Here is a 20,873-nt window from a genome sequence, read left to right as displayed (position 1 = left end):
CAGCACAACAGAGAACCCAAGGATTCACAGCAATGTGCAGGAAGAGCTGGGGGAGAAGGGATTAAGAAGGAGCGGGACATCAAGGGAGAGAAGCCAGGGGCATCACAGCGACCAGGGCAAGAGAACATTTCAAGTGCCAGGTAGTTAGGACAGCCTACAAGACCACCAAGAGGGGAGGGAGAGCAGGTCCCCGAGTTAGCCACCAGATGGTCTCTGGTGTCCTTGGCATCATGCATTTCAGGGAAGTGAGGGCCAAAGCCAAGCTGCAGGGGTGTCGGAGTGATTGGAGACTCAGTGAAACTCAGCAGAGAATAAGACAGGAGAGGAGGCCAGAGCAACACAGGCTGTGCCTTAAGCACAGGTTTACATTTTTACTTCGTGTGTGTGTGTGTGTGTGTGTGTGTGTGTGTGTGTCTGTCTGTCTGTCTGTCTGTCTGTCTGTCTGTGCCTGTGCATGCATGTGTGTAGAGGTCAGAGGACAAGTGTGGAACCCATCCTCTCCTTCCTCCTACATGTGGACTTCAGGAAGGGAACTCAGGTCTCCAGACTCGCACAGCAAGTGCTTCACCCATTGAGCTATCTCACCAGTACCAAGCGAACATTTTAAAATTTGTAACTTAATTTTTGTGTGTATGCTCGTGTATGTGCAGTGTATGTGTGCGGGCATCCATGCCATGGTGTGTGTCTGGAGGTCAGAAGATGTTCCTGGGGCTACTTCTCCTTACATGGGTTTCAGGAACGGAATTCAGGTTGCCAGGCCAGTGCAGCAAACACCTTTATCTATTGAACTGGCTCGCCAGCCCCAAACAAATACTGCTAAAATAAAGAAAGAGTGTAGCATCTCTAACTGCTGATAGGAAGGGGGTGGGGGAGGAGGGGTCAGGGAAAGGAAGGGATGGGGAGGGGGCAAGGACTGAAGGGGAATGGCCCTGGCTGGGATGAGGGCAACAATCTCATAAGACAGGGAAAGGAGGTTGAAGACACAGGTGGGACAGAAATTTGGTGATCTGTTTTTCTCCATCAACTAGAAAATATGGCCGTTGGTTTTTTTCCGCCAAAGGACAGGAGTAGTCAGCAGAGAGTTAGCAGAAGCTGCTGACCAGGGAACCCAGCTGATCCCCAGACGGCTAATCATCTTCCTTGTCAGCTTCAACCTAACACAGCCTAATTCCAAAGACTGACCTTATGTGGGGAAGGCTAATGTGGTTATGGAGAAGTTCCAAGAAAGGGGGAGACAGGAAAAAAATATATATATATCAGCAGCCAGGAAGTAGGTGATGGGCAATGTCCTTCTGCATGCTGCCAATATACGCTAGTCTTGTTGGTTGATGAAGAAATGCTGACTGGCAGGAAGTTATAGGTGGGAGCTACCAGAGTAGGAGGACTCTGGGGAAGAGGACCGCAAGGAGGACTCTGGGGAAGAGGACCGCAAGGAGGAGATACTATGTAGCCACCAAAGGAGTAACACACTGTAGCATTGCGGGCAAGCCACAGCCTTGTGACAATACATAGCTTAACATAAATGGGTTAAATATAAAGTGAGGGCTAGCCAATAAGAAGCCTGAGCCATTGGCCAAACAGTTTGCAATTACTACAAGCCTCGATGTGTTTATTTGGGAGTAAACGGGCTACAGGACCAGGAGGACAGAAAGTCTGTCTTCAAATAGCAGACAACGTGGGGCAACTAAATCCACATAAATCCTGAGAGAGCTTTGGGAAGGGATTCTAACAGAAAAGTACAGAGGCAAGCACGCCTTCTTGGTAGCAGCATTTTCTCCAACAGGCTGTTTGCTAGAAGAAAGCAGAGGCTTGTGGCTTCCTGACTTATGGTGGGGATCAGAAGCTGAAGTCTTTGGTGAGGCCAGGGCAGGCTGTAGCTGGCGACCCTGGAGATGAGGGAAGACGGAACAATGTATGAAGCTGGTTTGAGGGGAGCAGGATGGGGCTGGCACAAGTGATGAGGGGGACAACGGCTTTGAGCATGCGGAGTAGACACGCCCCTCGGGCTCCTGGATTCTGTAGAGCTCCTGCAGAGGGTGGGATTCTGTTGGGTGGAGGGGGGCGGGGTGGTCACGTCAGGAGCTGGGGACAAGGATGGGGGCTGTTCTAACAATGAAGGAGGGCGATGGAAGGCAGAGTTCCACTGGGCAAGTTGTCACCTCTCTGTGTTGTTTTCCTCCCGTAAGAGTGTGAATTCTTCCCCAAGAAGAATGAAAAGATGGAGTTCCCCTTTGGGTCCGTGGGAACTACGAACTTCCGACGGTTCACTCCGGAGTCGCTGGCAGAGATCGAGAAGCAAATTGCTGCCCATCGTGCAGCCAAGAAGGCCAAGGCTAAGCACGGAGAGCAGAAGAACCAGGATGAGAAGCCCAGGCCGCAGCTAGACTTGAAAGCCTGCAACCAGCTTCCCAGGTTCTATGGTGAGCTCCCTGCAGAACTTGTCGGGGAGCCCCTGGAGGATCTAGACCCATTCTACAGCACACACCGGGTAAGAGCTGCCACTGGGAACAAACATGCTGTGTTCAACTCTTGGCCAGCAAGCCTCAGTCCCACCCAGCCCAGGAAGTCCTCAGCCCCAGGGGAAAGTAGCTGTTTACTAAAGAATAAGCTGACAAAAGCAAGTCAAACACTCCTCTCTCTGAATCTTTAAGAACTCTGTGATGGGGACAAAGGAAACCCAAACCCCCAAATCAGACAGCTGCTGCAGAACTTGCATGGAAAGTTGCTTGTTCCCATGGGTGAGATCTGGCCCAGGGCCTCCAGAGGTATTAGCTCTCTTTGCAGATCCAGTGGAGCTTTTGAAGTTGAGAGCCTTCTCTTACCTTAAGCCGGGGGTTCTCTAAAGTACTGTCTTAGAGCCCCTGGTGTCTTCCAGGCTCTCTCATGGATCACTGAAGCTAAACCTGTCTTTAATAATCGTTTGCTATCACTTGTCTTTCTTACAAAGTCTTGTGAGCAATATCAGCAACAGCCACTGAAGGGCGTGTCTGTGTGTTCCTGAGTTTAAGGTTTCTTCAGAACACAGTGCGTGAGCCCGGTGGTGTCAGCACACACCTTTAATCCCAGCACTTGGGAGGCAGAGGTAGGAGGATCTCTGTGAGTTGAGGCCAGCCTGGTCTGCAGAGCTACTCCCAGGACAGCCAAGACTGAAGTTGAGCTACACAGAGAAAGCCTGTTTCGAGGGGGGAAAAATACGGCATATGTCCTACTTTCCTTCCCTGTTGCTGTAATAAAATATGGTGACGTGAGCAGCTTAAGGGAGAAAAGATTTTACTAGCTCATCATTCCAGGCTACTCTCCATCATGGTAGTAAAGTCATGGCAGTGGGAGCTTGAGGGACTAGTTACATCATGTCTGTAGCATGAAGACAAGAGCAATGCATACGTGTTAGTGCTGTTTGCTTTCTCTGCTCTCACACAGTCCAGGATTCTGCCTGGGGATGGTACCACTCACACTGATGGGGTCTTCATGCTTTGATTAGCATGATAATCCCACCACAAGCAAACAGGTGAGCCTCATCTAGACCATCACTCATTGAGACCCTTCCTAAGGAATTCTAGGTTGTCAAGGTGACAACATTGACCATCACAGGATGTATACACACACATGCTCAGTATACATGTACATGTGAGTGTGTGTGTCAGTGTTCCTTTGCTGTAATAACTTATCATGAAAAATAACCTCAAAGGGAGACACACACAGACACATACACACAGACATTCATATACAGATACACTCACAGACACACACACACACACACACACACAGACATACACACACGATGAATTAAATACAACTGAGGTCAACCAGCTGCAGTCAGAATTCTCTCTCTCCTGGGCGTGCTGCGCACATCCTGCCCTTGAGTCAGCAGCCTGTCCATGAAGCACTCTGGGTGGGCCCTCCTTGGTACACGGTCAGCCACGGGGGCCAGATTCTCACAGAGTGAGGGTGTGGCCTCTGCTCCCTTGCCTTCTCTAACTCTCCGCACCTCTATACTAGAGGGTCCATGAGCCCTGCTTCTTCACACAGGTCTTGCTTAGGAGCCTACGAGGAAGCCACCCAGGGTCTTGCTACTCACCGCTGTCTACTTCTGCTTTTGTTGCAGACGTTCATGGTATTGAATAAGGGCAGGACCATTTCCAGATTCAGTGCTACTTGGGCCCTGTGGCTCTTCAGCCCCTTCAACCTGGTCAGAAGAACAGCCATCAAAGTGTCTGTCCACTCGTATCCTTTGCACAGTTGCATCCCTGTGTTTAGACTCAGGCTCTGCCCAAGCTGCCTTTCTTAGAGGTTAGCAGGAGAGCCTTCCTCCAATCAAATCCTGAGACAGTGACGTCATCACACTGAAAACATTGTGTGTGTGTGAGTGTGTGTTTTAAATTTATCTCATCTGTGTTGTGCGTCTGTGCATACCTGTGTGTGCACAGGGTGCCTGTAGAAGCCAGGAAAGAGCATCCGATCCCTCAAAGCTGAGGTTACAGATGTTTGCGAGCCACCTGATATGGGCCTTGAACTCCAGACTCCAGCCCTCTGATAGAGCAGTAAGTCAACCTCCGTTTATGATTTTGGTGTTCCCAAGAACCCCCTAAATAGTCTCAAGACAGAAGAAATGTTCACACAGGCCAGTGTGGCTCAGGGTCACTGTCAACTCACCTGGACACAGCTGTGGAAAAACAACATGAAAATTTCTTTCTTGCTAAGCTCAGCTGACACAGTGCCCTCCTAACACACTTGAAGTCCTAAGTTCAGTCCCCAGGACTCTATAAACCATGTATGACGGTGCATGGCTCTAAGCCCAGTGATCAGTATCAAACTGTTTTGCCTGCACGTATGTGTGAGGATGCCAGATTCCCTGGAACTCCTTAGACAGTTGTGAGCTGCTATGTTGGTGCTGGGTATTGAACCCAGGTCCTCTGAGAGGCTTAACCACTGAACAATATCTCCAGCCCCTACCCAATGTCCTCTTTATGGGGCACAGACTTACCATCAAACATGGGTTTCCCCAGGATGTAAGGTGAGAAGACATCGGGCTCTTTTGGGCCAGATGCACAGGCATGAGTTTTTACACCGTCCTTGGCCATGCTGGGGGTGATTGCTCATTACACAATAGAGAAATGCACAAACTGTCCTCCGAGGACCCCAGTTGAATTACTGGGGTTAGTAACAGCTAATTAGAAATGAAGTTTCTGTCAATAGCCATGTGACCATTGAGCAGTCTCTCTGCCTTGAAATTGGATGAATCACCAGTTCCTGGCAGAGCCACAGCTGCACAGAAAGTCTGTCGAGGGGCCGCCTCCTCACAAAGCGTCACAGATATACTTAATTTCAATCAGTTTGGTTACTGTAGCCCCAAGCAGGATTCAATCAAGATTATAATTCCAATCACACTTTTGTGAATGCCTTCATAGACATGTGATATCACACAACTTATAAAGGTTTTACAGAACAGAAGGTATAATTCAAACTTCCATCCTTGTGTTAAGTTTCCCCCACATTTCTTAATTGTAAATCAGCAGGAATGTGTGGTTTCGCTAGTAGAATTTCCCTATTCAGATAGATGCTTTCTCAAGTAAATGTAAAACAAAAACATGAAAGGTATTACAGAAAAGAACCATCCTCACCTCATAGGCAAAGCTCCTCTCTGAGACAGATGTCTTTCTTGTGGAAGGGCCTGTCAGAGCTCATCCAGTACTGAGGAGAAGTCCACTGAGGAGAGGTCTGCTTTGGGATGCTCTCTACCTCTGTTTGCTTATTCCCATGTGCTCATCTTCCTTTCAAAGCCACCCTCCCCTTCTGAGTATCCCTTAGCCAAATCTCTGCTCCTCAGAGTCTCTCTCTGCATAGTAACATCTCATTCCCCTTGGAATATCTTCCCAGAGCTGGTATTTTCCTTCCTATGCCTGCCTTGGCCATCCCTACCCAGAATCCATTGCTTCAACGTGGTTGAGCCCAGCTTAGGAAAACAATCTAACTAAACCATTTTCATAAAAAGTAATAACCTCCACCTGGTAACTATGGTTACCAGGCTTCATGAGGTGGCGTGATTCAGAAAGGCTATTTAAGACTTGTCATGCTGTTTGCTCAGATCCTAGATGTAAAGGATAAAAGCTACCCATAGGTTAGTATTTAGCACTGTGAGCAGGATTTGGAAATTTGGCTCTGTGGTGAAGTCTAGTACAAGGCCCTGGGTTCGATATCTAATGCCCTCATTATTGCCATTACAACTGCCTCTACGAATTATGATAAAGATAGAGTTCTCAGATGGGCCAGGCTCTCAGATGTGAGCAGCAACTGGATGACAAGATCCTTAAGCTGATATTAGCTGAGTCATGAACTTCTCATTCGGTAGCAAGGTAATCCGACATGGGGGTTGGGTCGGATGGAGACTATCACTTGTCCTTAACATGCTCTCAAAGCTGGTTCTCCATATTTATTACCGTCACTATTCTGTTCAACTGTGTGTGCATGACCCAAAGCGATCTTCCGGAGAAAATCGAGTGAGTAAAATTGCCAGCATTCTTGTGCCTTTTATCTCGTCTTCTCTTTCTTAGCAGCCTTGTTTATGTGTTTGTCAAGCCAGTTTATATTGGGATAAGTCTGAATTCTGGTCCCTGTTTGACTTTGCCATGGTCAGTTTTGAACTTCAAGACTGTGTAGACTGGTGGTTCTCAACCTTGACTAGACCCACAGTAGAACTTTATGGAAACTCTAATGCCTGGAAGGGCGGATGTCTTTAGACTTCAGTACTCTGGGCAGGGGAGTCCTCCTGGACACACACACACACACACACACACACACACACACACACACACACGCACGCACGCTTGCATGCAAGCTCCTGCTAAGTGTGTGAGAATGAAGTTCTGAGAAGGCCTACCCCTGGAGAGTTGGGGGCAAATAAGAAAGAACTATAAACAGTGGCTCTGGGACATGGTCGCAGAACAGTCATGGCTGCAGATGTGTAAGTAGTCCCAGCTCAGACGGCAGCGTTTCTAGGGTGCCTGTGTCTCCGGTTGGCACATGAAATCTAATGTTTGAGAACAGAGGAATTTTCTGAAAACAGATGTGGCATCCACTGGGGTAGGTGTCCCTGCCCTTGCTTGAGGCTTCAGATGCAACAGCAGGGTCTCCGGAAAGCTTTCTTCCTTCCCAACATTCATTCTTGCTGACTTTAATAGTGACACATGTCACAGAATGATTCCCCATCTCTGTTAGGGAGGGTACATTTTAACCGACGCGGGAAACTCCATCTGATAAAGTTAAATTTCTGTATATGATTTCAAAACTCTTAGAAAAGTGGAACAGAAAGGAATTGTTATCCTCTGATTTAAAAAAGTATTAATTCTTTAAAAAGCAGTATCCTCCAAAAGGGGTGTTCGTTTATCAAATGTATCGTGAGCATGGGAATCTCTCTCTCACTTTGAGATCAGAGAGGGAAAATAAATATCAGAGATGCCCAGTCTCATCCATTCAGCTTCTCAGAGGAGGTTCTGAGTAGGAAGGCAATGCAGTAAGGTAAGAATTTAAAAAAAGAAAAAGTTCATGGAAATAACTAACATGTTGCATCTTTCAGAAAATGGTGTGTAGTGCATAAAATAAACAACATAACCTAGAGAGACTGTTAGAGTTAAAGGCTGGCCCAGCCGCTGAGAACACTTGCTATGCTTACGGAGGACTGGGGTTGAATTCCCAGCACTCACACTGGGCAGCTCACAACTGCCTACTGTTTGTGCTGATAGAGGGCTGCTCTATGGGATCCAAAACCCTCTTCTGGCCTCCATGAAAACCCGCCCTCCTGTGCATTTGAACACACATGCATACACATGAATATTTACTAAAATAGGTCTTTAAAAATCTTCTAGGATTAACAAGACTGTACATCAAGATAGTTGTATAAATTAATATACATTAATCAGTTATTATGTACACAGCAGCACACTGAAAGCTGAAAATAAACTAATTTTTGAAGTATCGTTTACACTGGCATTTCAAAATATCAAGCTTCTAGAAATAAAAATATCAAAGCAGTGAGTAAATTACAGAAACAGCCCCAATAAATGGGGAGATAATGCTATGTTGCTAGACTCTATGTCTCAATATTGCAGAAATGTACAGATGAATAATCAAGTTAGTGTTATTCCCAATCAGTCTCAACAAGCATTTAGACTCTGAAATGTATGTGGAAACAGAAAGAGTAAATTATAGCCAAGGCATTATTGAGAGAGGAAAACAAAGGAGGAGAAATTGCCCCATTGGGGTCAAATTGCTGACAAAGCCATTGCTGTGAGGCTAGCCACGCTCTAAGCGGACAGACCAGTGTGTGTGTGTGTGTGTGTGTGTGTGTGTGTGTGTGTGTGGTGTGCGATGTGGTATGTGTGTGTGCATGCACACACACACATGCACTCGCACGTGTAATCATTTAATTTGTGATGAAGGTGGCTCCACAGAAAAGCAGGGAAGATCAGACTGTGGGAAGGGTGTGGAGAGTCAGCCCGTCTAACTTAACAAACGACAGAGCTAACTGCATATCACACAACAGAGTTAGTTCTGTGTGTATTAGCCCCTAACTACAAAGGGGTAAAGCTTTCAGAAGGGAAAGAAACACCAGAGGAAAGCCCGTATGACCTCAGGAGAGGGGACGCTTCATTACAGATGACTCAAGGGACACCATGCAGAGGGGAGAGCGGACACACTGGTAAACCAAGAACTTTCGCTCACCCCATGACTATTTGAGATCTATTGAAGATGTGTGCATGGTATGCTGGTACCATGCCCACGGAGGCCGGAAGAGGGGATAGGGTCCCCTGGAGGGGACATTTCAGATGGCTCTGAGCTGCCTGCTGAGGGTGCTGAGGATCAAGTCCAGGGATACTGTAAGAGGAGCAGCACATGCTTGTGACCGCTGAGCCATCTCTCCAGCCCCTGGAAGATAACTCTCGGGAGAATAAAGACACCTGTGCTAAGAAGAGCTCACACCAGAGCCATGAACCCCTCTCCAAAAAAAAAATCAAATTATAAAACACGACAGCCTGCTGGGTGGCTGGTGGTGGCACACACCTTTAATCCCAGTACTTGGATAGCAGGTGGATCTTTGTGAGTTCAAGGCTAGCCTGGTCTACAGAGCAAGTGCCAGGACAGCCAGGGCCACACAGAGAAACTGTCTCAAAAAACAAAAACAAAACAAAAAACCTAAAATAAATAAATACATAAATACATAAATAAATGGCAGCCCAATCCATTTTAGAGTCAGATAAAAATTTGAATAGGCAGAATCCCCAGTGGTCTATTAACTCATGAAAGTTCCTAATTTTTTTTCCCAAGGAGGGCAAACTTAAAATCACCGTGGGAGATGACTAGGCACTCAGCATATAAGGAAAAGGCTTGAATGGCAACCATCCAAGTGTCTGGAAAGATATGAAGTACTGAAATGCTGGTGGTGGGCAGTGTGTGGACTTGGAAAACTTTTGATGGCACTGGGTATGAATAAAGAGAAAGATGCATGTACACCGTGCTCTTCTGTTATGCTCGGATGCCCACACACAGCTCGATCACTACCAAAACCCAGCTTTGGAAGCCTGTGGGCACTACCTACAGCGATGTAGAAATAACTCAAACGTCCCCAGCTGTTCAGTGAGTTGTTTGTCATATTCTTAACTGGATAATTTATAACAATGACTGTAGATAAGTCATGGGTCCATATGAGAACAGGAGTGTTGACCGAAATGAAAGGATTCCATAACTATGGCTGGTTCCATTTACACAAACTTTGAAGGCAATTTCACTTAGGACCTGATGTAGTTCATTTCCTCTTGCTATAACAAAATGCTTGAGGGTCAGCAATTTGCAAGTCATATCTATTGACGCGTACTTTTGGGGAATGGGGAATCCAAGAGCATGTTGCCAGTACCTGAATGGCCTCTGGTAAGGGCCACCCAGCAGTGTTACAGCAAAACAGTAACCATGGTAGCCCAGTTCTGTCTCCTTGAAAAGCCACAACAAAGGCCTCCTCCCAAGACCTCATCCAATCCTAATTACCTCTCAGAGACCCACCTCGAAAATAGATGAACAAGGAGGTTTGTTAGTGTTAAAAGACACTTGCTGCCCAGCCTGATCAGAGTCAGTCCCTGGGACAAGCATGGTAGAAAGCGAGACCTGACCTGTCTTTAGCATCCACTCAGTTAGGACATTCATGCATGTGTGTGTACACACACAAAAGCTAGCAAATAAATATGTAAGAAAGGCTTTAAACTCTATGAGCTGGGAAATTAAGTCTGCAAAGTATGTTTTGCTTTGTTTTGAGACAGGGTCTCATGAAGCTCAGGCAGGCTGGCTTTGAATTTGCAATGTACCTCAAGTTAGCCTTGAACTCCTCATCCTCCTGGCCCCACCCCTCAAACTCTTGGGTCTGTGCTGGACTCGCAGACATCTGGCACCCCTACCTGGTCTAAACGTGCATTTTGAGGAGGCACATTCAAACTGCAGCATAATAGGAGTTAAAAATAGAAGTGAAATAAACCGTGAAAACGCAAAAATGTGGAGAGGAGCCCTGAGACGGGAGGATGTAATCAGGGCAGGGACTGCAAAGAGTCAAGGCATTCCATTTGGGGACATGGTCAGCTGTCACACAGAACTGTGCCCTTTCCCCAAATGCATAGGTTGGAGCCCTGACCTTTTGTGCTGGGTTGTTGGAAATGGGAGCCTTCAAGGTGATGGGTAAATGAAGTCACCAGGGTTAGTGTTAGTGTAGCAAATAGGACTTGTTTGCTCTACAAGGAAGAAAAGCCCAATTTCTCTCCAGTCCCTGTGAGGACGCAGAAGAAGACAGCTACTTACAGTGCAAGAAGGGGACCTTTTCCAGCCCCTCACCCCGCCACGACCTTCCTTGTTCAGCCTCCCAAATCATGAGGGAATTAATTTCTGTTGTTCAAGCCACCCAGCTGATGGCATTGACTTACTGTTAGACCGACAACCAGCGAAGCCTTCACTTGACAGCGATTACGTTACTGTCCATGAACTGCATGTTCCTGGTGAGATGCTTTAAAGACAACAATTTGCAATCCTGAAGACTGATCATAAGCCTGTAATCTCAGCACTTGGGAGGCTGAGGCAGGAGGATAATGACAAGTCCAAGGCAAGTTTGGTCTGTGTAGGGAGTTCCAAGCCAGCTTGGGCTAGAGTGGGATTCCATCTCAAGACAAAAATAAAATAACAGCAATAACAATAACAATTAAAAACGAGTGAGGACTGCATAAAATGGCAAATGCGAAAAAATACAAACCGGAATATAATGCCTAGGTGAACTATTAAACCCATATTATTTTATACGCTGAGATGATATTGCATATAGACTTGTCTGTCGTTCAAGGACTTCTAAGCATTTGTCTGCTCAGTGTGAGTCATTCGGGAGTCACCTGGGGACTGTGGTTAAACACGGAAGTCAGGATGCGTAAGTTTTACCCTTTCTCTCAAAATGCGGGTACAATGACATAGGAACAGCATAAACACAAGACAAAAGGGAGCAGGGGAGGACACACAGAGATGGAGATGTCAAAACAAGCTTGGGAGACCAAAAGTGGGCGGAGGAATGGCACGCCGCTCAACAGACCGTACACACGTGCAGTCGGAAGTGACCAGATCTGGGCAGTTTACCCCTCCCCCCACCCCCCCCACCCCCCGCAAGTTCTCGCATTGACAAGATACCAGCAGCAAAACATGGGAGCAGCAAGAAGTCAAAATATGGGGGAGAGTTCATGCAACACTGCCCCCCTAAAGGGGGAAATTCAGGGGTCCTTAGCAAGATGGCCCAGTGGGGAGGAAGCATGCTTGATTCCAAGCCCCATGACCTGAGTTTCATCCCAGAGCCCACTTGTTAGAAAGAGAAAGTAGGTATGAGTAGAATAAATGTTTGCTTTGTTTTTTGAGATAGAGTTTCTCCGTGTAATAGCGCTGGCTGTCCTGGAACTCACTTTGTAGGCCAGGCTGGCCTCGAACTCACAGAGATCCACCTGCCTCTGCCTCCTGAGTGCTGGGATTAAAGGCGTGAGCCTCCACCACACAGCTGTTTGTTTGTTTGCTTTGTTTAGAATAAATGTAAAAATTGCTGTTTTAATAATACTCCTGACTTGATAAATGGCCATTTTCCTCTTTGACTGTCAACTCAGTACCACATAGAGTCTGTTGTGGCAGCACACGCCTGTAATCCCAGGGCTGAGGAGGCAGAGACAAGAAGCTCCTCTGAGCTCATTGGCCAGCTAGCCTAGCCGGTTCCAGGCCAGTGAAAAACCCTGCCTAAAAACCAAATTGGATAGTACCCAAAGATTGACAGGTGACGTGGACCTCTGGCCTCCATGTACGTGTGCACGTGTTGCAAGTGCACACATGATACAGGAAAGGTTTAAATTAAAGAATTGGGAAGTCCAGGCATGGTAACACATTCCTGAAATCCCAGCACCGAGGAAGCAGAGTCCGGGAGGGCAGGAGTCCAAGGCCAGCCTGAAAGACACAGCAAGTTCTAGACCAGCCTGGTTACACAACAGCCTGTCTCAAATAGTACAAAAGAATGGGCAAAAATGTAAGTAAGGACACACAGGAAGCTGGCAGGAGCCATGATGCTCGATAGCCTCAGAGAAAGTAGAACTAAGACCTAAGAGCAGGGGGCCAAACAGGACACTCTGAATGCCAAGCTCAAGGACAAGTTAAATCTCTGCAATGAGTAATGCTAGGACAGAATTTACAAACTGAAGAACTTGAGAGTGAATATGCAAAACCGTTGGGGCCTGGGGTCACATTTCCCCTCTGCCTGTCACAGATAAAGTGTAAAGCATCTGTAAAGATGGAGAGGGGATAGGAACAGGAAAGTGCATTGCACACCGAATCACTTGGAATTTAAGCCACAAGAGCACACTGGCTAATCTTCCCATTAGCCCCACCCCAAAACAAAACAACAACCACAAAAACCAACCCCGTCAGTCCCACAGACAACAATAGGAAACATAAACTCTCTGTCACTCTGCAATAAGATGGGAAAATGTTAGGGAAGTGGAGGGAAAGAGGGTGCCTTTTTACCGGGCTGTGTTAAAGCTGTGCTTAAAGAACTAGTGTGTGAATGACAGTTACAAACTAACGTTGCAGAATCTGTAGAGAAACAAACATTAAAAACAAAGTTAATCGGAGGCTATAGAGAGGGGGAAAAAGCCAGTTCTCAGGAGGCGATTTACAGTTCAGATGTGTAGGAGCTTAATATCAGCAAAGGCTGAAGAGTCCGGCCCAGAACTAGAGAAATAATACAATAAACAAAAGGCAATAGAAAGAAAACATTAATAACCGAAGAGATGGATTGCAAATGGGGCTAATAGATTCAAATGGTGCTACAAAACATATGCCCAAGACCTTTGTACTAAAAAAATTTAAAAAAATTATTGAGAAATTTTAAAGTACTTAGCTAAATTTAAATATATCTCATGATAATGGATGAGAAGATTACTATTATTAAATTTTTAGTGCTGCCCAAATTTATCTATAGATTCAGTGAAATCTCACTAGAAAAATCAGCAGCAATTGGTTTGTAGAAATTGGATGGATAAATTTCAGCATCGTGGAAGAGGTGGAGTTGGACTATTCTCTATGATAAGCCCTAATCATAATAAGAATCCTTAAATTGCTATGCCATGATTAATTCTTTGATGAATAGCCTTGTGCTCATATCTTTGTACAGTTAATGCAACAAAACTGGAGAGATGAGCCTTTAGAATATAATTTATTTAATTTGCTTTGGGAGACTGAATCTCATGTGTTGCATGGATGGCCTTGAACCCTCTGTGTAGCCAAGGATGGCCCAGAACTTCTGATTGGCCCCTGAGTGCTGGAGGTCACACGCGTGTTCCACCCCACTCCATGTACTCAGTGCTGGGCATTGACCTCTGGCTGTGCATGCCAGGCAAGCACGCTACTAACTGAGCTACTCAGCCACTAAATTATAATTTTTGCAATATTGCTAAATTGCATTCCAAAGATGTGTCAGTTTCCATTCCCAGTGATTATTGAGAACGTTCTTTGTTAGACTCCATATAAACTGAATTGCGGACACAGCTTCTTTTATAAACACACTTTGAAAAGATACAAAACTGTCTGTTTCTAGGCCAGGACAGCTGAGTACCCTCAGCCTTGTGGAAACAGCAGAGTAGCTCTGATGTCCAGGTGTGAGATGGAAACCATTAGCTGTGTGCTGCTAGGACACAAGGCAGAGAATGCATGTCCTTGGGACAGATCCACTCCCCACAGAGCACACTGTGTGTTTGCTTAAGAAAAAAAAAATTGTAGCCAGTCAAGACTCAGAAGCCAAGGGAGTAGCCTTGTCCTTGATACGATCTATCTGATAGACACAAGCCTTTCTCTTTTTAAAGCTTCCTGTTGTGCCTCTTTGAAACATTATCTGCTGGCTAATGGGAGCTCCTTCTCTACCTGCTTGTTTGCCTGTCTGCTCGGTGCAAGACAGACATACAGCGCCCGTTTTTAATCTCTTCTTATGTTTATAAGAAACTAAAGAGGAAGAATGCACTAGAAAAGGAATCAGGAAGATGAAAATTACACCAAGGAAAAAGTATTAGTGGCCGGTTCTCACCTTCCTCGTGCCCCAAGCTCACACAGATTCACTGGAGGAATCCTTTGATACCCTGGGCCATCACTTGATAAACCCATGTTCTGAAAAACAGTTGGTTATAGATGTAGGGAAAACTCACCTTAGAAGAAACAGTTTCTCATCTGCAAGAAAGTGTGTGAATTGCCAGGCACATGTGAGGTTCTTGGTGCCATCTCAGTCAGATTTGCAAGATTTTCATTATAAATTGATATTTTTTATCAGTATTTTTCTATTTATCAAGACTGTCATGTAGTTTATCAATAGAATAGATTGCATGAATAGATTTGATCATGTTTTTAATGGTTCCAGCTGATCCTGGTCTGGATTTAATTTTCTAGTAATTTGTTTTTTATTTTATTTGTAAAAACATTGATTTATGTACATGGCTCCTCCCGTGTGTGTATGGGGTGTGTGTGTGTGAATGAGAGAGAGAGAGAGAGAGAGAGAGAGAGGTCAATTTTCAGGAGTTGACTCTCACCTTCCACTATGAAGATTGCAAGGATATAGTTTGGCCTTGATGATGAGTGCCGTTCCCCTGCTGATCCATCTCACTGGCCCGTATGATATGATCTGTTCTCTAATTGAGGCTGTCTGGTAATTGTCCCTTTGGGTCACTCCAACACTCTGCCTCACTGTCACCTGGGAACTCCAAATTCTCACTCAGTTTTGCAGACTCGTTCCATCCTCTGGAATGTTTCTCTTTGGTCACTGGAGTGGGTTTCTCTCACTCCATCATCAGACCCAAAGGAAAGCAGTGCAACTGAGTTATATATACATGCGCTGGTTTCCAGAGTAAAGTATCAGGTAAATTCTAATATCACACACCATTTGTGTCCTTAAAAACCACGTATGCGCTCCAAGGACTGGTTCAGCTCCTACTTGACCAGCGGGGGGTTGATGGTGGATTATCTTACACAATGGGTTTCTCCTCCGCTGACAGCAGTCCACATTTGTCCAGCTTTCACCTGTCATTGTCACTACTTCCACTCGTAATAGCCCAGTTTACAAAAATGAATCATCATTTCAAAGATGGCTTGGCGGAAGTGTAATAATGACAGAAATAGACACCTAAATCCTGCCACCAGAACATCGGGTCTCAAACAAAAGTGATGACTAGATCCCACCGTGAAGGCGCAGCACGGGTCTTTCCGTCTTGAGGCAGGTGGGGGATAATCCCACAGAAGCAGATAAACACTTAAGGAAAAAACAAAACCTGACAGAGCCCAGGCTCACCGAATTCCATCAGCCTGATGACCATCTCATCCTGGCGCCTGGTTCTAAGAGCTTAGTTACTTTTGTCAAATAATTGTATGGAACAACGAAAATCATGGGGGGGGTTTGTGGTAAATGAGTGGAGTGCTTGCCATGTAAACCTGAAGACCTGAATTTGGATCCCCAGAACTTGACGTCAAAGCTGGGCCCCATAGCGTACCCATCTATATTTTCAGAGTTCCTACCGGAAGAAGGGGGATGGAGATAGGAGGGTCTGCTTGCTCACAGCCTGGTGAACACAGAGCAAGCGTTGTCAAAGCAAGCAAGGTGGAAGGTGAGGACCGCACACGAGGTTGTCCTCTGACCTCCACGTGCATGCCTTCATGGCACACTTGCACGCACACACACACACACACACTTTCCTGTTATCTGTTGATGAAGACCTAGGCTGATTCGATGGCGTTGCTTATTGATGCTTCAGTAAGCATGAATGTGTGGGTACCGCTCTGATTTTAACTGTTTGGGACACATGCCCAGATGTGGTAGACTAGTTATATGGTGATTGTACTTCTGGTTCTTGGAGGGCCCACCACACTGATTCCCAAAGCGTCCTCACTAATTTACACCACCCACAACCGTGTGTAGAGAGCCTGTTTCCCAAATCCTTGCCACTGCTTCTGTTCTGTGTCCTGGCTTGGATGAGATGGGATCTCAGTGTAGTCTTGACTTGTGTTAAGGAGAATGGACATTTCCTCTTTCGAGAACTGTCTGTCTAATTGATTTGCCTATTTATTGGTTGAATGACTTGGTTTTGTGACGTTTAGGTTTTTGGGTTCTTTATAGGTTCTAGAAATGAATGTGCTCTCAGATTTATGGTTGACAAAGATTCACCCCATCCTTCAGGCCGCCTTGCCATCTGCATCCGGAGGTCTTTTGATTTAATTTGACTCCGTTTGTTACTACTTGTCATCATTTTCTGGGCCAGTAGAGCTCTCTTCACACTGTCCTTGCCTACGTCTATACCTTGAAGCATTCTACCCTGCTTTCCTGTAGCCATTTCAAATGTTCTAGCCGTACCTTGTGTCCCTTTGATACATATTGAGTTGATCTGTGCACAGGATGAGATGTAGAAAGCTAGTTTACATCTTGTACGTGTGTGTATGCAATTTTCAAGCACTGCTTGTTAAAGATACCCTCTTTCTCCAGTGTGCAACCCTGGCATCTTTGTCAGAGGGTGGGTTTGTTCCTGGATCTTCCAATCGAGTTCATTGGTCTGTTTGTTTTTCTGCCGGTGCTGTGTTGTATTTTTTGTTACCACAGCTCCATAATTTGAAGTCAGTCATCAAAATACCTCCCCGGTTGCTTTTGTCTTTGTTGGCAGAGCCCCCTTCCCTCGGCCTAACCTTCCAGATTGTTTTACTTATGTGGGACCTTTTTTGGCTCCCATAACAAATTTCAAGAGTTGCTTTTTCCAGCTCCGAAGGAACATCGGGGGAATTTTGATGAGAAATATTGAATGTGTGGGTACCTTCCAATAATATGGCCATTTTCACAGTATACATTGTTTGTTTTTTTTTTTTTTTTTTTTTTTGAGACAGGGTTCCTCTGTATTGCTTTGGAACCAGTCCTGGAACTAGCTGAACTCGCTCTGTAGACCAGGCTGGTCTCGAACTCACAGAGACCTGCCTGCCTCGGCCTCCCGAGTGTTGGTTTATTACTATGTATATTAGTGAGGAGGATATTGTAAATGGATTTGCACTCCAGTTTCTTGCTCAGTGAATTTGACAGTTCTGTGTTGAAAGGCTAGTGATGTCTGTATGTTGGCTTTCAGCTACATTTCTGGAAGTGTTCATCAGAGCTGAGAGCCTTCTAATGGAGTCTTGTGGACTTTTAAATATAGGACCATATCATCTGCAAATAACATGACTTTTTAATTCCCAATTTGTAGTTCTATTTTTTTCTTGCCATATTACTCTGACAAAGCTTTCAAGAAGTGTGTGTGTGTGTGTATGTGTATATATATATATATATATATATATATATGTTGCTGAGCAAGATGGTTCAGCAGGTAAAAGTACTTGCCATGCAAGACTGACAGTCGGAGTTCAATCCCCAGGACCCTTAAAAATTCTCAAAAGTTGTCCTTTGGCCTCCATGCACATTTACTGTGATACACACGTATCACACACACACGCACACACACACACACACACACACCATTTAAATACAAACTGCATTCACTAGGAGTGGGAATAGTGGCTGCTTTGTCTCTCTCCTGACTTTAGAACACTGTCGGTCTCTCTCTCTCTACTCCCCTTCTCTGGCAGCCGTTCCTGGGTTCTTCGCGGAGATTTGTCATGGAGTGATGTTTAATTTCGTCCAAGTTTTTTTTTTTTTTTCCTTTCTGTATCCATGAGGTGGTTATGTTACATTTACTGGTTTTCAGGTGTAGAACCATCCTTACACACCAGATCGATGGCGGTGCGTGGTCTTGTTAATGCGTTGTTGAATTCTGCAAGTTCTTCGTTGAGGATTTCTGGTCTGTTGGTGAAGGATACCAGTCTATAGCTTTCTCTTTTTTTGTTGTGTCTAGTCTTAGTGCCAGGGCAACACAGACTCCGTGGAATGAGCTTGGAAGCGTTCCTTCTCTTTTTTTAGACACCTGGAAAATTCAGCTAAACATGTGGTGAGTCCACCCGGCCCTCCCTGCGTTGCTGGGAAAACACTTCCTCAATTTCATTGCTTGTTATTGATCTGTTTAGGTTTTAGATTGTGTGTTTCTAGAAACGTCTCAATTTCTTCAAGAGTTTTCAATTTATTAAAATATAAACGTTCAAAATATTCCCCAGTGGGGCTGAGATGATGTAAAAGGTAAGGATGTCTGTCACAGAGTCTGCCGAGGCTCACATGGCACAGGGAGACACACACACACACACACACACACACACACACACACAATTTGTAAGGTCCTAGTGATCTCCTGGGTCTCAGTGGTTCATGCTGTAATTCTTTAGTCTCTAATTTTATTAGCTTATGTCCTTTCTTTTGATTACTTTGGTAAGCATTTGCTAATCTTATTACTTCAAATAACAAAATATGTTTCATTGTTAAGCTCTAAGTCCGGATCCTCAAATTACAACCACAAGACTGAATCTGATACAAAAGCAAAGAGTCTGTATTAGGAGTTAACCTGGGTCCCTCTGCAGTGGGAGAAGCAGGAACAGGACAGGAGAGACCCCAGACTGGCATGGGAGGGGGTTCTTACAAACGAGAAGGCTTGGCTGCCCACCCCCCTCCATGGGGTGACTTGGGATTGGCTGTCCTCTCTAGCCCAGGGGTTACTACTTCCCTAGGTTTAAGGTCTACGGAGAGTTGTGCCTCTAGACTAGAGGTTATTACTTCCTTATTCAGGGATGGTCAGTTTTTCCTGCTCAGGAATTGGTTAGTTTCGTGTGTATGTGTGGGGGGAGGGGGCAGAGGGAGGGAGCAGAGATGACTCTGATTTCAGAGCTAAATCGTGTTTCTTTCTCTGTCCCTTTTAGCTTTTAGGCTCCAATTTTAGGGCCAGGGTGAATTTCTTTAACTGGCCCTGTTTGTAGGGGCAAAGTGTATTCTTTTGGCTCTGGTTTCAGAGTCAGGCTGTTTTTCTCTGGCTCTGGGTTCAGGGATAAAGTGTTTCTTTCACTGACCCTGGGCTCAGGTTGGGGTGCTCAGGGATTGTGCTAGGGCTACCTACAGTCACCGGTCTGCTGGGGCCTGTGTCTCTTGTCAATCGTTTGTTTGGTTTTTTCCTTGTTTTCGATTTCTGTTTTTAGTTTGCATTTAATTAATTTCAGCTCTGATCTTTATTTTTATCCTACTACTCTTGAGATTGGCTTGTTCCTTTTTTCTAAGACTTTGAGATGTGCTATTAAGTTATTTGATATCTCTCATTTTAACATGGGCTGTTACAGCGGTAAACTCGTTATATTTTAATTTTAACTTGGTTCTAGGAATTTTACTACCCCCTTCCCTGGGTTTCTTCGGTTACCCACTAATTGTTCCGTAGCTTTCATATATGTATGTGTTGTCTGTAGTTTCTCTTGCTGTTGATTTTCACTTTCACTTTGTGATGATTTGATAACATACAAGGAATCATTCATGTTTTTTTATTTGTTAAAACTTGCATCAGTGTTCAGGCCATGTATGTTTGTAACTGTTGTATCCTTTAGATTGATTGTTCTGTATCAACATGAAATGGCTCTCTTGGTGTCCTCCAATTTGGGCTTGAAGTCTGTTTTCTGGGATATGAGTCCAGCTACTTCTCTTAGTTTTAGATTCCATTTATTTATGGCATCTTTTCAATACTCCCATGCCCTGTGCTTTTCTTTGCTGGTTATATGAGTTTCTGGTAGCCAGCAAATAGTTGAGTCTTTTCTTCTTCTTCTTCTTCTTCTTCTTCTTCTTCTTCCTCCTCCTCCTCCTCCTCCTCCTCCTCCTCCTCCTCCTTCTTCTTCTTCCTCCCCTCCTCCTCCTCCTTCTTCTTCTTAAATCCAGGCCACTACTATGTGTGGTTTTAAAATAAGATTTATTTTATTTTTATTTTATATGTATGTGTGTTTTGCCTGCATGTATGTCTGGGCACCACATGTGTGCCTGGTACCCATGGAGGCCAGAAGAGAGCGTCCAGCCCCCTAGGACTGGGATTACAGATGGTTGTCAACTTCCGTACTGGTGCTGGGAACTGAACTCTGGTCCTTTGGAAGAGCAAACAATTCTCTTAACCACTGTGTCATCTTCTAATTGGAGAACATTAACTTTCAGGGTAACTATGGAAAGGAATGTGTAATTGTTATCTCCTTGTGGCTGTTGACTCCTCCCTAATCCACATCTACTGTTCTACTAGGATTTCCTCTTTCCTGTAGCAATGCGCTTGGGAAGTAGAGGCAGGTGGATCCCTGTAAATTTTCAGCCAGCCTAGTCTATATAGTGAGTCCCAGGACAGCCAGAGCTACATAGAGAGACCCTGTCTCCTAAAGGAAGA

The 20,873-nt window shown here is 45.2% G+C and overlaps 1 protein-coding gene across 1 annotated transcript in view; it reads left to right on the top strand.

Annotated features, from left to right (window-relative positions):
- The first annotated feature begins 2,190 nt into the window (after positions 1-2,190).
- Scn10a (sodium voltage-gated channel alpha subunit 10) overlaps positions 2,191-20,873 on the top strand; it is a 90,740-nt gene continuing 72,057 nt past the window's right edge. Inside the window, exons 1-3 of the mRNA XM_051202346.1 lie at positions 2,191-2,488; positions 4,106-4,224; positions 6,417-6,497. Of these exons, the coding sequence (XP_051058303.1) occupies positions 2,219-2,488; positions 4,106-4,224; positions 6,417-6,497 (470 nt within the window). The 5' untranslated portion in view covers positions 2,191-2,218. The remainder of the gene's footprint in view (positions 2,489-4,105; positions 4,225-6,416; positions 6,498-20,873) is intronic.

The sequence above is a fragment of the Phodopus roborovskii genome, unplaced genomic scaffold (genome assembly GCF_943737965.1).
Source record: "Phodopus roborovskii unplaced genomic scaffold, PHOROB, whole genome shotgun sequence".
In the NCBI taxonomy this organism is placed as follows: domain Eukaryota; kingdom Metazoa; phylum Chordata; class Mammalia; order Rodentia; family Cricetidae; genus Phodopus; species Phodopus roborovskii.
The sequence above is the reverse complement of the archived record's forward strand: the minus strand, read 5'-3'. Positions and strand labels throughout refer to the sequence as shown.